Genomic DNA, 15693 nt, shown 5'->3' on the forward strand with positions numbered 1-15693 from the left:
GTACAGCATACCAAAAAATCATCTAGATAAGGTTGATTAAAAAAAACGGTAAGGCAGCTGACAGCCGTATCAACTCATTTAGCAGTATCTGTGATCTCTATTTTGGGAAGGAAAAGAGAGCAAAACAGAGTGGAAAAAAAAGCTTGTGCAAAAGTAAGTTAAAACAAACAAATGGATAGTGGAGTTATTTTATAAACGGATAAACCAAGACCTTGTATGAACTCAAGCATATAGTACTTTTACTCTGCTGAACTTTTAATCACCTCCATGTCAGATTACCAGTGTTAGTACAGAGCTATGGTACCAGACTGGAAGATGGGTCTACACCTTCTGCGATAGGACTGCATTGTGATCCTAGAAGTCCTAAATTTATTATAAGTAAGGTGGTATTATGGAATGACTGATCTGTAAATCCCCCATCTCCTCCACCCCCTACTTTATTTTTACTTTGTAGGAGTCAGCAAGTTTAATTCTTGAGAATTCCAGAAAGGATGTCCAAGATTTAGGTAAATCCAAAAAAAAAAAAATAGACTTAAGTGGCTATCTTAGCAACAGGGCTAATAGATTCTCAAGAATACTGTTCTGTTTTCTTCTTCAACCAAAGACAGAGTAGCTACAACTTCTAGAGTCACCTAATTTTAAAATATTACTAGAATAATCCTGTCAGAAGGACTTGAAACACAGACAAAATTCAGCTCTGAAGTACAACTTACTTGTTGCAGGAAAGTATTGTGGAAAGTTGTTATGTGGAAAGTATTTCAAAATAAAATAAATGTATGAGCACAGCACAACAAGTAACTCCCATTTTGGAGATGTTACCACTTCATGTTACATAATCATCATTTCAGCTTGTAACACAAAACTGAATAAAAAATGACTCCATAGTTTCCTAAATCATTCACCTTTCTCAAGCACATGGCTCTTCTTGCACCAAACATTTTTGGCATCAAAATACTGTTAGACATTTCCCAAACAGCTGCTGCTTTTACCAGTTTTGAAGAGTATCATGAAGAATGATACAGCGAACTTAGAAATATCGAATATGCATTACTTTTTAATCAAGCTGAAAGACAAAACTGACTCATAAGAACTACACAGATGCTAGCCTCTGTCACAGTTCAATAAAATCTTCTACCATTACGTATACTTATCTATATTTAATTTAAAAAATATATAGATGTGCAATTTAATAATTACCTGAACCTCTGAATTAGAATCGACAGGTTGAAGCATAAACCAGTTCTCTTTCCCTGTATAGTTACATAAGTCTTCTTTTTTGATTGCCACCTTTCCTGGGGAAGGAAACAGGAAGAGAAAAACATAAATATCACTTTCATCTCAATAGGACTGACTCTTTTTTTTTTTAAACTTTTTTTTTTTTTAAGCTGGTGATGCTATATGAAAAGCTCATGGAAGCAAGGAACATGAATTAAACTGAAGCAGATGCAGTAAAATAGTGAATGAGTTTACACAAAACCAATTCAGCTCCTGACGATGTGTTATCTTGGATACTGCTAAAAAAAAAAGATTACGTGAAATAAAGAACACGCTTGTGGCTGGAAATAAGACAATACAGATCTGAGAGAACAGTAACGGTGTTGAAGAATGTTTAAATAGGAAATTGAAGGTAGACACCTTCTGCTCTTCTGATTGCTATTTGGAAAGCTGTTATACCGAATTACCTGGCATCCTGGTGCAAATGACTTCCTTCCTTAATTCAAGTAACATGAAGCCTACATCCACAGTAGACTCTTAAGAGCTTTATAGCAACTATATCCAAATAGCAGCTGAACTAGAGCCATTAGACAGTCAAAATAATCCACCTCCTGTAATTTTTCTGTTACACTATGTAAAGGATTTTGCGGCAACTTTTAAGTCACTAGGTTTACATGTTGTCCTGGCAGAGAAAAAAATTTGATGTGTATAGTTTTAACAAGTATTCAACAATTGCAAAACCAATTCATTCTTTAGAGATCTACAAATAGTGACAGCTGCTCAAATATTCTACTAGAACAGAGTTGGAGAAAAAAACAATTTATAAAATGTAGTAAGACCATAAAATATCCCATTAGCCCAAAAAATAAACATATTTTAGTATAACAAAACATGGAAACAAAATCCTGCTTTTCAAACTTTAGAGATATTTAAGCGCAGTATGCACTTACACATCAGTTTAATAACTGTATCCATGAAACTACAGATATTGAAAACAACCAAACATTATGCAAAATGTAGACAGTATCCCAGAACTTACCTACACGCAGGTCTTTTTGTAAAACACTCTTATCATAAATGTAGAAGGACAACCACTGGAATGTTCTCGGAATCTCAAAGTAAAACTCTTCCCCAAAATAAGGGCTGAAAAGAAAAACTGAAAGTTAAAATGGGAAAAGCACTTCATATAATTTGTACAGCAGACGCTAAAGTGCTATATTTATATTGCAATCACAGAACTTGGCCTTTACCACCATGCTCATCTGTGAAAGCCACCCACAGTCATTTCATTGCAAAACATACACTAAAACTACAAGTTAAAACTTCATAAGAGTGCTTTTTGTATGCTCATTTTTTCTATATATAAAAATTAGAGTACACACATAGAGAGCGTTGTCTTTTCTGCAATTTCACTTCCTGTCTCAAAGTCATTCTAGCTGGTTCTCTACCCACCATCCTTAACTAAATGATTTCCTGAGACAAAAACTTTTTTCTCATTCTGTATGTGGTTAAATTACAGTAAAACACAACTTACGAACTACTTCACTAACTGCCAGCATGTTTAGCTCTAACATCTGCATCAGATTTAATACTCAGAGATTCAGACCTGTAAAAAGAAACCCTAAGTGTAAGAGAACAGTGAAAGAAATGTTCATCTCACATCCTCACATTCTCCTGCATGCTGAAATGATCACTGCATTTCTCCACCTAGTGACGTCTAATATAACATTTTGAGTTTACCTTAAATAACTGCCATGCATGCTGCACCAATTAACAGCTAGAAGTATTTGCAGAGTATTCTAAAAAGACTCTGGGTTCCTTCGTATTAGACATTTCACACAGTGTACTCAGTATCTTCACACTTCAGGTATGCATGCTTCTGTTAAACTTAAGGTAAACTTATTGATCCAATCATAGGAAGCATTCAGAAGCTTGAATTTCAAAATATTGAACAAAACCACAATGCTTGTGTCACTGCAAGCTGTGAAATCTGAAAATTAAATGCATTCACAGAAAAACTATTTCAAAACTACTGGATTCATACAGACTTAAAATACTTTCATTTACAACCCTGTATTATCATCACAAGGGAAGGTACACAGCTTCATGAAACAAATTTTAGCCTCTGCTTTCTTTCTACAGAAGAATACAGCAATGACAATTAGATCAAACTCAGAAATTAAGTTTTTGTTGTCATTTTCTAGTAAAGTATCTTGCTGACACTGTATTGTTACAATACCTGTTTATTAAACCAATACAAATAAGCTTATGTTTGGAACCATTCGTTTATGGCGGTTCCTATGCAAAAAAATACCAGGTCAAATCACAGCTACCTTCTTCCCTCCAAAAAAAATTAGAGAAAAGACACCAAATGCTCAAGGACCAGTATCTCATTAAATAAATCCAAGACAAGGAAAGCAGCTGGTAACCAATACAAAAAGTGGGTGAAAACACAAGCACAAAAATCTAGTGTTCCAACTTTCTTGAACCTATTCTTAGAATCAATAGCTTTAACTCCAGGAATTCATTATAACACATTCCACAAGTGAAAATGTTCGCTTTGTTCAAACACGTAACTTTTACCATAGGCTTCAAAGCATACAAATCATTACTGGACTTCGCATTACACTGAGATATAACTTAAAAATTCTCAGCTGAAAACTCTGCTTATAGTTTTTCAGCTCCCCACTTGTCTTCCCCTTCTCCTCATTTCAAACCCAAGAAATTCAACTCATTGTGAGAGCTAGGTTCTTCTTGTCAGCAGCACCACTAAAGATATAAATTATTGAGCATTACCTTTATTTAGCAGCAGTGCAGCCTTAAGCAGCCTCAACTTCCTTATTACCTTCACTGCTCATTTTAATTGTATTGACACAGTAACTCACCAGAAGATAAAAAAGTCTTACTTCAAATTTAGGTCAATTCCATGATGTGGCTCCCTGACTAGCTACACGAGTAATAGTTGCAGCAGTAAAAACAAAGATATTACAGTGGAAAGCGTGAACAGCGGGTGCACAAGCTGGCATGGTGTACAACTCAACAACTGCGTATCACTAAGTTAAATGCTTATTCTTACCACATCTACACAGCTGTACGTGTGCAATTACAATCAGATAATGATTCATTATTGTGGGATGGAGACTATTAGTACTGACCTCCAAAAACCTATTTAGCAGCCATATCCTAAGGCTAAGAATGAAGTTCACAAATATATCAAAAAAAAGACCAGTTACTACCAATCATTATTTTGACCCCAACATTATGTGAATCCTCAGATTTGCAAGAAAGAGCGAGTCAACAGTATGAACATAAACAGAATGTAATTCATTTTTTTATTCATGTTGGTACATTTTTCCTTACCTAGAATACCACCACTGCTGTATCAATCAGTTGTTAACTATTCTTTAGCAAAGCACGAGATACAGAGCAAATTTAAGGTTTAGAATACAAAGGATTAGTAAAGAAATTCTAAGGTGTATATGAACTGGCTGAAGTGGTACAATAGGTTATACCAATGAGGAATAATTAAAATGGAGAACTTACTCTACCTGTTCCTCAGGGATTCAGTCAGTTTAGAACTTTCATTTGTGACTTTGATGCAAGAACTTTAAAGACTGTGACAGATACAAAATTAGAAGATTATGCTAATTCAAAGGAAGACCAGACTGTCATACAGGAAGAACTGGATGGCCTTTTGGATTACTGTAATCCAGGAGATTAAACAAACATATAATATTACTCATATGCTCTTCCCTTCCTTGTCATATTAAACCAGTAATTCACTGATGAAAACTGACCAATACACCTACATCTGTCTTTTGATAAAAGCAACAGTCATATCCAGATATTAAATTCTTGCTATAAACTTGCATTTGCACAAAGTTTAATAAAAAATAGTTTAAACAAAAAATGCAACACATACCACAACCTCTCCCTCCATATTTCTTTATATATGACCATGGAAATTTGAGGAGGTTCAAACTTCTTGAAACTTTCAAGGGGAAAAAAAAAATCAATTTCTTCAAAACCCACAGAAATCTCTTATAGTGTCAGGAAACATTTTTGAGTCGTTAGACAGGATATTCTTCTTTCACTTCAGTATTAATCCTTGTATTTTCAGCTCTGAAAAGTCATTGGCTTCACATCTGTACTTCTAACAATCATCACAGTGCTCATGGAAGCCCAAACATATTTGCACTTTAAAAAAAAAACATTTCTTCATTGGTTTTCAATAAATGAAACCAAAGGACATTTTAATTTAGGTGATAATTACTTCCACAGATGTGTAACTAGCAGATATCTGTAGAATACAATCTGGATTATACCTTGTATAAAATCTGCAACCCAGAAAACAGTGACAAAAACAGACTGTGAACTACTTGTCTAAAAGACAGTAAATAATACAAAACAAACAATTGTTGCTGTTATGACTAAAATTATACTGTACTACACCTTACTGAAAAGCAGTTATAAAGTTTGCAGGCTTTTAGATATCAAAGCTTTCATCTTCCTTTCCAGTACCTCTAGGTTATTACATACTCTAGATCAACACAGTAATAAGCAACAAGATGGTATAATTTTCTGCAACAAGCACCAGCCTTCATAACCACATACACACCAGTAATACAAGAGTAAGCATCCAATTCTGGTTGCTGCTACTACAGGATGATTTATTTTATTACATTTCATCAGTTTGTAGGGAACCTTATTCATGCTGTGGATCTAACTTCATGCAGATGTAATTCACAGAATCAAAGAATTCCCTATGTAGCCAGGGAAGACAAAAATGCACCTCCTGGCAGAGAACACTGGCTCCTAACAAAACACTCTCAAGATACGAATATAGATTTCATATCACATGAAAATTGTGAAAATTTCTCCAGTTGTTTAAGACACCCCAAAACTGTTATTTTCTTATAGTGAATTTTTTGTTCTTCCCTCCATAAGAACTAGTGGCAATATTCTCAATTAAGTTTCAGTTCAACTTCAGTACTATTAAAAATTAGGTTAATCTAAGGTGATTTATTTTGCCAATGTTTTACTGCATAGTCAGAAATTCTTTCTTCATGTGATTTAAGTGTATCCACTTAACTCTTAAAAAGGGATATTACAAAAAAAAAAGTCTATATAACATTAAATGTTACAGGTCTTGCTTCCAAGCGTAACATTAAACTTCTATGATTTTGATTATTAACATGTCAAAATCTGCCAGCAGAGTTTAAAAAACTGACTTCGTTTAGGACATCAATTTGCACTTCCAGTTAAATTAATGAACTGCAATCAGGACCAAATATTTTGCTCATCCTCCTCATCTGTAACCACTGAATCCATTTTTGTAATTTAACCAGTTGCATGTACGTAGTGTTTACTATTCGTGAAGAGGCTTTACAATGGTGTTCTGAAAAAGTAAAACTCCCCATTTAACTTTCCTGTATGAGTAGTCTGATGATCCTGACCTAGAAACACCTAGCAAGATGGCTAAAAACAAATACTACCACAAAACCACTGGAAATCGCAAGAATTGGGGGAAAATATAAGAGTTTTAGCAGACTTTCTTCATCTTAAGAGGAAGGTTTAATGTCTCCTCGAAATAAATTAAACTGTCACTCGGATCTTCTGAGCAATGCAGCTGCAAAGATCCTCCAGTATGGGTCATCAGTGAACCTAAGTTTCAAGACTACTTCAGCCATTTTATCACGACTTTTTGGATTGTTTTTAAAGCTCTAAAACAATAGCAGAATCTACAGCTCAGGGAGGCAAAGCAAGCCATTCTGCCTGAGTACAGGCTACAGTTCCAACAACAAGAATTTCAAGAGAGAATAAGGCCTATTCAGGGGAACATCCCACAGCAAACAAAACTTTTATAAATGAAAAGTTCACGTTCATCCATTCTAGAAACAGGTTTTACAAGGCAGACACTGAAAGCAGAATTCCAGCAATACATACTGACTACATGTCAGAAGTATGAAATGACAGGGAAAGTTAGAGATCAAGCAGACTTCTTTCCCTTGAAAATAGCCTGGCAAGAAAAGAATGTTATGCTGCCCAATGGAACAAAATACAGTAACAGCAAAATACGTTTTCACATGTTTGATGTAAGTCCTGTACTACTCACAAGCCTCCACTTTGTTTTCTTCTCAACTACTCTCAAGATTTGCACATTGCTGTAATGCTTCCGATTAGTTGCCACAAGTCAGCTCTCATTTTAAAGACATACAAGCAAAACCACATGGACATTGACACGCATCCTGCTTTTATTCTGGACCAAGAAGGTCTTGATTACCATTTCCATTTAAAAATTAAGCTTACCTTAAAGATTTTTCAACTACCTGCGTACGGAAAACTTCTTCTTGGTCCAGGTTTATGGTACAGAAGAAGTCTCTCATTTTGTTGGGAACTAAATGTTTGGCATCATCTGTAAATAAAAAAAAAAAAGACTAAGTACTGAGGGGAAAAACCAACAAAATATTACACAAAATCTTCATAGTTTAATGGATGCCTAAAGTTTATTCTTCCATCAGCATGCATTTTGTTACTCACTTTCAATTTGTAAGCCCCACTATGCACCCTGAATTTTGATATCCAGGTTCACATGGAAAGAGAGCCGACAGGAAGATAATGACGCACTGACTCATTAGCACCGCTTCCTGCAGCACCTGCACTTTCCCTCGAGGTCTCATCTTGGGCTTGACCCCACATAGCTTGCTATGTCTGAGAGGCTCCCAGCCCGAAGGGTTACGGCATTAGGTCATATGGCAAAGGCATCACCTGGCTGAACTACTCTTCTTCACTGTTTCCTCCATTAATGCTTTGGTTACAGGAAGCTGATGGGATAGATATAATCTTATTAATCTCCTCTTCATTTTTCACTTTTTTTAGCTGCTCTTAAGTTGACCGATGTATTTTCAAAGGTTGAGCTATGACTACTGTTTATTTTTTCCTAAATGTCTGGTCTAATAGGGAATGGGGACAAGTCATCTATTGACTAAGGGCACCACATATAAGAACGAACAGAAAAGGAAGTTTCTAATGGGACCACGATGACTGCCAATGCAGGAATACAAAGAGCTCTTGGGCAGTGAATCTAGGCCACTGCAGCAACACATGCGGGACACCACACAGCCCTTTATGAAATAGGTACTTCTAATCAATTACAGCTAAAAACAGTTCCCAACATTCAAAGTGCTCTTCCAGAATCCAAATGCTGCAGACACCACATTTCTTTAAGGCAATACCATGCTTTAGCTTAAACAGTACTTCCCCCCCCCATGTTCCCTTCTTTGAAGACGGTCATCAGTCCCCGCTGACCTCAGATTCTGCCGAAAGAGCCAAGCCAAGCATTTTTGGTCCCCTCTCCTGAGGAGAGAGGGCTCCTAATTGCCTGAGTAGATTCTCTCTGCACCATCATCACTTAAGTTATTATCTTAAATGCAAGCAACACAGGTGTGTTCTGGGTTAGGCCTTAACTAGGACCTCTTGTGTCCTTATATTTCTACTGGAAATACCCCCCCTCCTCCCCCCAATAAAACATGGAATCAAAATCATCCGAATTTTATATAAGCTATTAAAAAGTAACATGGTTAAAACAGTATGAGTTTTAATTACTTACTGCATCTAAATAACATTACACCACCTCTACTTTCAGAGACCTCAGCATGAAATTAGATTTCACATGTCACATGTATGTCCCTTTTTAAAAAAAAAAATCAGGTATGAAGCACATTGGAAAATAACCTTTGTTTTCTATGCTCTTAAGATGTAAAGTCAGAAACATTTTGTCTTCTCTCTGTTTTTGCTTAATAGATTAGTGGCAGTCTTGAAACATAACTAAGTGCTGCCTGGCACTGGAAATGCGGTATCTGAGCAGGGAACACAGTGGTTCACCGCCAGACTGAACTTCCTCCCTGATCTTTTCGAAGTCAGGAATACATGCACTGATGGAAAACATGAACAGACACTTAAGTAACTTTCCACAGTTAAAACCTCTGCTCTCAGACGATCAATGAGCTTTTCAATCAACTTGGGTGTGGGAGAAGAGGAAGTATACGTCTTATTTTTTAAACACCACACTTAACGTTGACAGATTGAGAGACAAGTACAGAACGGTTTTTAATGCCCACCAGACTTTAAAAAGAAACTAAACTCAAAATGGCCCATGAGCGAGATATTGGGGGGGGGGGGGGGGGGAAGCATGAGACTGAATATCACCTTGAAAAAAAAAGTTATTTTAATAAAACACATGAACGAGAATACAAAAAAAGAAATCTCAAGGGGCTTGCAATCCCCAGAGCTTCAGATGCTGAAGTAATTAATAAGCATGAACTGTACCTGACAGTTTTTTCTGATAAGCATCTTAGGCATTTTAGTTAATACCCTGGAGCTTTACCATCCTATCTTCACATAGAACTATTTAAGAGAGAACCTAACTTTATTGGCACTGTAAAGCTACTGCATGGTGGACTTTGAAAGGAGATTACAAATACTGTAGTTTCACGTTTTCTTAAAAGAACACAAATTAAAATGTAGGCAGTAAGGATGGTTAGTCAGAAATACCAAATAAAGGTTTTGGGGGGGGGGAGATAAGAAAGAAAAGCATTTTTAGCTTTGATTGTGGAACCGTATTTCAATCCTTTTCAGGGTGTCTGTCATTTATAACCACGCAGCATGATACTTAAACTTGCAGTTCAAATGATCAAACAGCAGCAATAACAGACCAATTTATTTTTTATTGATGTACCAACTTAGCAGTTTCAGTCACCAGACTAATTTAAAACAGTAATTATTTTCACGTGACATATCTAGTAGCCTAATTCAACAGGGAAAGTTTGGAATGCATTGCTAACATAATAAACATCAACCTTTTTATTCTGAAAATGTACAAGTTCACGATTAATATGGCTTACCTGACTTTTGAACCAACTTTTACTGCCTCTCAACCACTTACTTTGAGAAATCAGCGAAAAATATCAGTACTAAAAAAAAACTTGGGTCGATTATATATATTAGTTTAGATTTTAAAATATTTATAAAATATTGTTTACAATATACACACAAGTGGTCTCTATACAACTCCACAGAGAAACTTTACTTCAAAGTAAGATGAGCTTAAACCTAAGCAAAAGGGAAAAAGCTGTGATGCTAATAAAAGTTAAGTGCTAGAGCATAGAGCGATGGCAATGCAGATAGATGCACAGCAGTTAAGAAACTCCAACTCCCCATATTACATGAACATTATGAGTTAGTAGTAACAGGAATGGAGCAACCTACTAAATTCCACAGTTCGGTCAAACTCCCTTGTCCTGCACATCATTTGTTAGATGCAGATAGAGCATGAGAACATCAAGGTAAAGCTTGTTCACTGTTAACACAATCAGAAACCCAGCAGGAGCAGGAGGTGGGATGGACACATGCTATTTATTCACAATGCACTCTGTTGAGGGAAAACGCACAACTCGTGTACATCCTACAACAGGGACCCAAAATGAAGAACCTAAATAGAAGTTTATGCACATGAAGTGCAACGTATCTATTTCGCGGGACTAAACATATTATATAGCAGCAATTAAAACCACTATACGAGCGCAGCATAACCCGATATATTCACACAGTGTTAACAACTCCGTGCTAGAAGTTTGAAACAGAACGTGTCCTGAATTTTGTCAAATGAGTTCTGGGAGATGATAAGTTAGCTATTTTCCACGTATTCCACTAAGGTTTTCCAAAAATGAACGCAACTAAATCAATTACGACCTAAAAACCTACTACTACATGGTATAAACTGAAGACAAAGGCTAGTTACACAACTAAGAATAACACACTATAAACATACCTCAAATTGCAGGATACGCATAAACCTTGTAAAGTGCTTTTGTCACGACTCTGACACAAAATACAGCTGCCAATACAGAAGAGTCATTAAAAAGAACGACTGTCCTTCTGTGGATCCCCAATGGAAACTTGCTCAAGTTCAAAAAAAAAAAACCCATGGTCTTAAACTAGTAAGAGATCACATCTTCATGTTGCCTCTTACCTGAAAACCAGAGGGAGGAGACAGGCTGCAAACACGGGTATCCCACACAACACGGGGAGTCCCAGGGATTGCTAATGTGTTCCTATTCTGTTTTTCATTGGTGGGTGTGTAATAGCTAATTAAGCCACTTTTAAGTACATGCCTCAGTTCTAATCTGTTGTCACGGTTGTATAACATCGCTAACTTTAGATTTTATCATCTACTTGTGTACTGTAAAACTGCATTATAAAAGTTACCACAAATGTGTTTTCTATATACACAGAACTGCCACTGCCTCCTGAAAATTGTGATCTCTTGTGCAATACATACAAAATGAATGTGTTAAGTCTTCTCATAGCTTAAATGCCAACAAAACTCAGGCACTGAAACATATTCTACTTGCAAAAAGCATATTATAAAAAATTCTCATGGACTATGAACACCAACTTCCCAAAGTGAAGTCTGCTAGTGCTAATCCCTCCAGATCAAGGGGGATTATATTATTACATCTGTTTGTTATCGTTCATTCAAAGGGTTTTCACCCCAAAAGCAAATTAGTAAGATACGAGCAAGAAGTGAAAATAAACAGTCTGTGCTGGGCAAAGAGGCCAACAGAACAGCTAGGGATTTGAGGGTTTGCAAGCTTTCACAGCAAATTAACTCACATCTTTTTAAAAGTGTTTTTGTTTTTCTGGAAAAAACAAGTAGCTTTCCCAAGTGATTTCTCACGCTGTTTCAGGAAACATCTTTTATTACTTCCACCCATCTTCCAAACTGGTCCTGCAGTTTTACAGGCCCATCTTTGGCAACCAACTTTGGATGTATGATAACCAGATGATAACCTCTGGTTCACCATCACTTTCGCCAGGTACTCAAATGCAGTAACTCAAAGTTACAACGCAACAGGATCAATGCAGAACACATGCACAGGACACTAAAACTGGCTTCAACAGAAGTCATGAGAGATACAGGAGGTGCTTTTTAATATCTAATGCAAAACTTGTGCTGGGCTCAAGTATCACCTAAAGTAAAACCTCGTCAATTGCTGTGTTGCCAACTGCTGCAAAACCCCTCGGACACAAGTGGGGCAGCAGAACAGTGTCAGTAAATAAGCCAGCGCTGACTTTTTTTTTTTAAGACAAGCTGGCATGCGTTAGTTCTGCGATAATTGCTAACAACAAAGTCTCAGGAAGTGTGTGTTCAGTCTTGTCCACTCGGTTCGCATTAACCCTCTGCAGCAAGCGCTGCAGCGAGCCCCGTTTCCCACAGCCTCCCATTTTCGTGGCCTAGTCACTCATTTACTTACCGAAGACAAACCCGAGCCTGCGCTGCGTTTGAGCAACACCTCCACCCCCCCTCAGCTAAATTTAAACCAGTCAAAAGCTCCTCGCACCTGGCTCCCCACCCCGGCACGGCGCCACACCCGGCCCGTTTCGCTTCATTCTCAAAAAAGCTGACCGACGGCGTGAGAAAGGAAACGAGCGGGCTGCCCGGCTGGCTGCATGCACGCCGTGCCGAGCCGAGCCGAGCCGAGCCGCCAGGAAGCCGCGCACATCCTGTTCCCCGGTCGCTGCCGAGCCTGGCGGGGCACCCGCCGCTGCCCGGGGCCGAGCGCACGGGAGGTTCGAGCCAGCGCTCCCCGGCCGCCGGCCTCTCTCTTTCGCTACGCCAAGAAACAGAAGCGTTAGCGGCCGTTTCAGAGCGGCCTTCCCCCGCCGACTTCCTGCACATCGATACTTTCGCAACGTCTGCCTGACAAACACGCTGATGCCCGGTGGTGGTAGGCAGGGAGGGACGGGACACGGCTGGCAGGCGGCCGGCTCGCGGATATCCTAGCACCGGGGGATGCTCCCCGGCCGCCCCGGGGCTCCGGCCATCCTCCAGCCCCCAGCCCCGCCAGCCCGCACCCCACAAAGCCCCTTCCTTTCCTTCCTTCCCTTCCGGGGCTGCCCGCCGGCCGCAGCCCCAGGGAAGGCGAACGCGCAGCGGCGGCCCCGCAGGACGGCCCCCGGGCTCGGCGCACCCGGCCCCGGCCCCACTTACAGATCTTGCCCCGGAGGTTCTGCAGCACCCGCACCTCGTCGCCGCCGCCGTCCTGGGCCGCCATCGCGCCAGCGCCGCCGCCTGCGCAGTGCACGGCGGGGGAGGGAAGGAGAGAAGGGAGGAGAGGGAAGGGAAGGGAAGGGAGGGAGCGGCCCCGCCGCACGCCCCCGGGCCGCTCCGCCCCGCTGGGGGCCGCCGCCACGGCCCTCGGGGGGCAGCGGGGCGCAGGCGCGCCCGCCTCACAGCCCGGCACCGGTACTCGGCGGGGCCCCCGCCGCCGTCGCCCCGCTCCCTTAGCCTGTAACTACCCCCGACGGCGAAGGAGGCCGTAGCCGTGAGGGGCGAACCACCCGCGCTAACGGCCGGTCACAGGGCGATGGGGCGGGGCGGCGGAGCCCCCCGAGGGAGCGGCTGTGGGAGCTGCGGGGAGCTGTGCCTTGCCCTCAGCTCGCGGGCGCGCTGGCAAAGTACAAATAAAGCGTATTTGCCCTCACGGGGAATTAAAAGGCCTTTTCGTCACGCTTTCGCTGGGATTTCCTGAAGAGAGGTCCTAACGTGAAACTCCGGGACCTCGCTGAGGGCTGGAATGAGCCCCGGTATCGGTGGTGGGCGGCTTTGCCTCGGCTCCCGCATCCACCCAGCCGCCAGGTGCAGATCCAGTTTGGTGAAACTCGGCGCGCTGAAGGTACCTCAGCCTCCGGGCCCTGTAGGCGCGAATTCTGGTGAAACCCTGTAGTGGCTGGCGTCCTAAAACAAAGAGGTAGTTTAGTTGGGTAACAAGGGGAAAATTGAGTTAGAAAGTAAGTTAGTAGAGGACAAGGGTTCTTCACCTTGGGCCCAGAAAGTCCTCTTCGGTCTGCTCCTGCCAAAGGGAAGTTTGGAAAGTGCTGAGCCAGCAGCTGTTATTTGTCTCTAACTGGAGTCCTCTGCCGTGGTTGCCTGACCATGTACTTCTCCCGCACAAATCTCACCATTATGATTATTACATGGCATGGAGCCACACAACCTGGCAGTCAGGCCATGCTCTGTTCCACTCCCTGGTGGTTTTTCCTGCAGCTGTCAGCGTCCCACCCCATCCCTGCTCTCCGCATCATGGTTGGGAAAAGAGACATCTTTAGAGGTGGCAGTATGGGCTGGCTGGTGGGCAATAAGCTGCTTCGCCACACCAGTAATGGGTGAATTTGTATGCATGCAAAACACAGACCTGCACAAAGACATGCATTTGCATAAGGTGACTTTTACCTGTCAGAAGTCAGAGCTTTCCCTATAGTACAAATTGAGGGATTTGGTTACCTACAGTTGGTTTCCAGTAGATTGGCTGCCTTGTCTGACCCGTGGCTGGGGAACTGCAGGCAACCCTGTCAGAGCAAGAGTTTTGCTCTGAAACCTCTCTTGACCTGCAAACGCAGAGGTACAGTTACACTGTGTTGCAGCATTTTTTAAATTAGATCATGTAAAACTAACTTTTCCATAACTCTCTCAAAATTTACGATGACAGTTGGAGTTTACTGTTTACCTTAATGTCACCTTCATCAGAAGAACTTTCTAATTAGCTTTTGAAATAGGAGGGAGAAATATATATGTATATGTATTGTAGCAAAACTTTTATTATATGTATTATATGTAGCAAACTTCTATATACTTTTGGTTAGTTATGCATCTCTGCTGAGGACCATCCCAAAATGCCCTGCATAACTTAGCTTAAATTTAACTTTTAATGCAAGTTACAGACCAGTGACACCTAGCTGAAGGGGGAAGTACTTTGAATATGCATTCTATTTTGTATATACCTTTGTATTTCGTTATGCAATCAGGTATTTCTGTTCTGAACTCTCTATCTTGGCAGCAGTCCCACAATATTTGAAGTACAGTGTGTAAAATACACAATCTATACTGCAAGGTTACTGTCAGAATTTAAATAAGATTTTTTACATTTCTGGTCCTCATGAAAAAGTATTTAAGGTGTTGCAAAGTCTTAAACGCAGTTGACCCATCTCCCAATCCTTTAAGATACACAGCAAGTTGATTATCTTCACCTTAGCACTGTGTTCACCCTTAATGGTATGATGCCAGGAGATACCATCACTTCCCTTGACCTCTGGCATGTTCTCAATTAACGGTTTTGACCTTAATGAAGGGAACAATTGGGAACTGTGTTGCTTAATCTTATAATGAAATGCGCATTAGCAGATACATAATCCATATGATCCGGAAATACATAACATAACTTAAAAAATGGAGAGACTTGCAAAAAAATAGGAAGAGGTTATTTTAATCAAGCAAAAACAGTTATAATCACTTTCTAAAAATAACATTTGACTCTTTATCAATCCTTAACATCTGCATTTAATATTTCTTCTAAACAAAAATACAGATGCAGCAAATTACAGTCTTTGACAAAGTACAGTATTTACCTTCTCTTACAC

General features: G+C 40.1%; 1 protein-coding gene across 2 annotated transcripts in view; it reads right to left on the reverse strand.

The window, feature by feature from the left end:
- RASA2 (RAS p21 protein activator 2) overlaps window positions 1-13440 on the reverse strand; it is a 48767-nt gene extending 35327 nt beyond the window's left edge. Inside the window, exons 1-4 of one of the 2 annotated variants that reach the window (XM_040566972.1) lie at window positions 13268-13440; window positions 7525-7630; window positions 2255-2358; window positions 1198-1292 (exon numbers count right to left, since the gene is read on the reverse strand). In XM_040566972.1, coding sequence (XP_040422906.1) covers window positions 1198-1292; window positions 2255-2358; window positions 7525-7630; window positions 13268-13331 — 369 coding nt within the window. In that variant the 5' untranslated portion in view covers window positions 13332-13440. Of the gene's footprint in view, window positions 1-1197; window positions 1293-2254; window positions 2359-7524; window positions 7631-12530; window positions 13239-13267 lie in introns of those variants that run through there. The other variant, XM_040566973.1, reaches the window with a different exon arrangement.
- Window positions 13441-15693: the final 2253 nt, after the last annotated feature.

This window comes from Cygnus olor, chromosome 9 (genome assembly GCF_009769625.2).
Source record: "Cygnus olor isolate bCygOlo1 chromosome 9, bCygOlo1.pri.v2, whole genome shotgun sequence".
NCBI lineage: Eukaryota > Metazoa > Chordata > Aves > Anseriformes > Anatidae > Cygnus > Cygnus olor.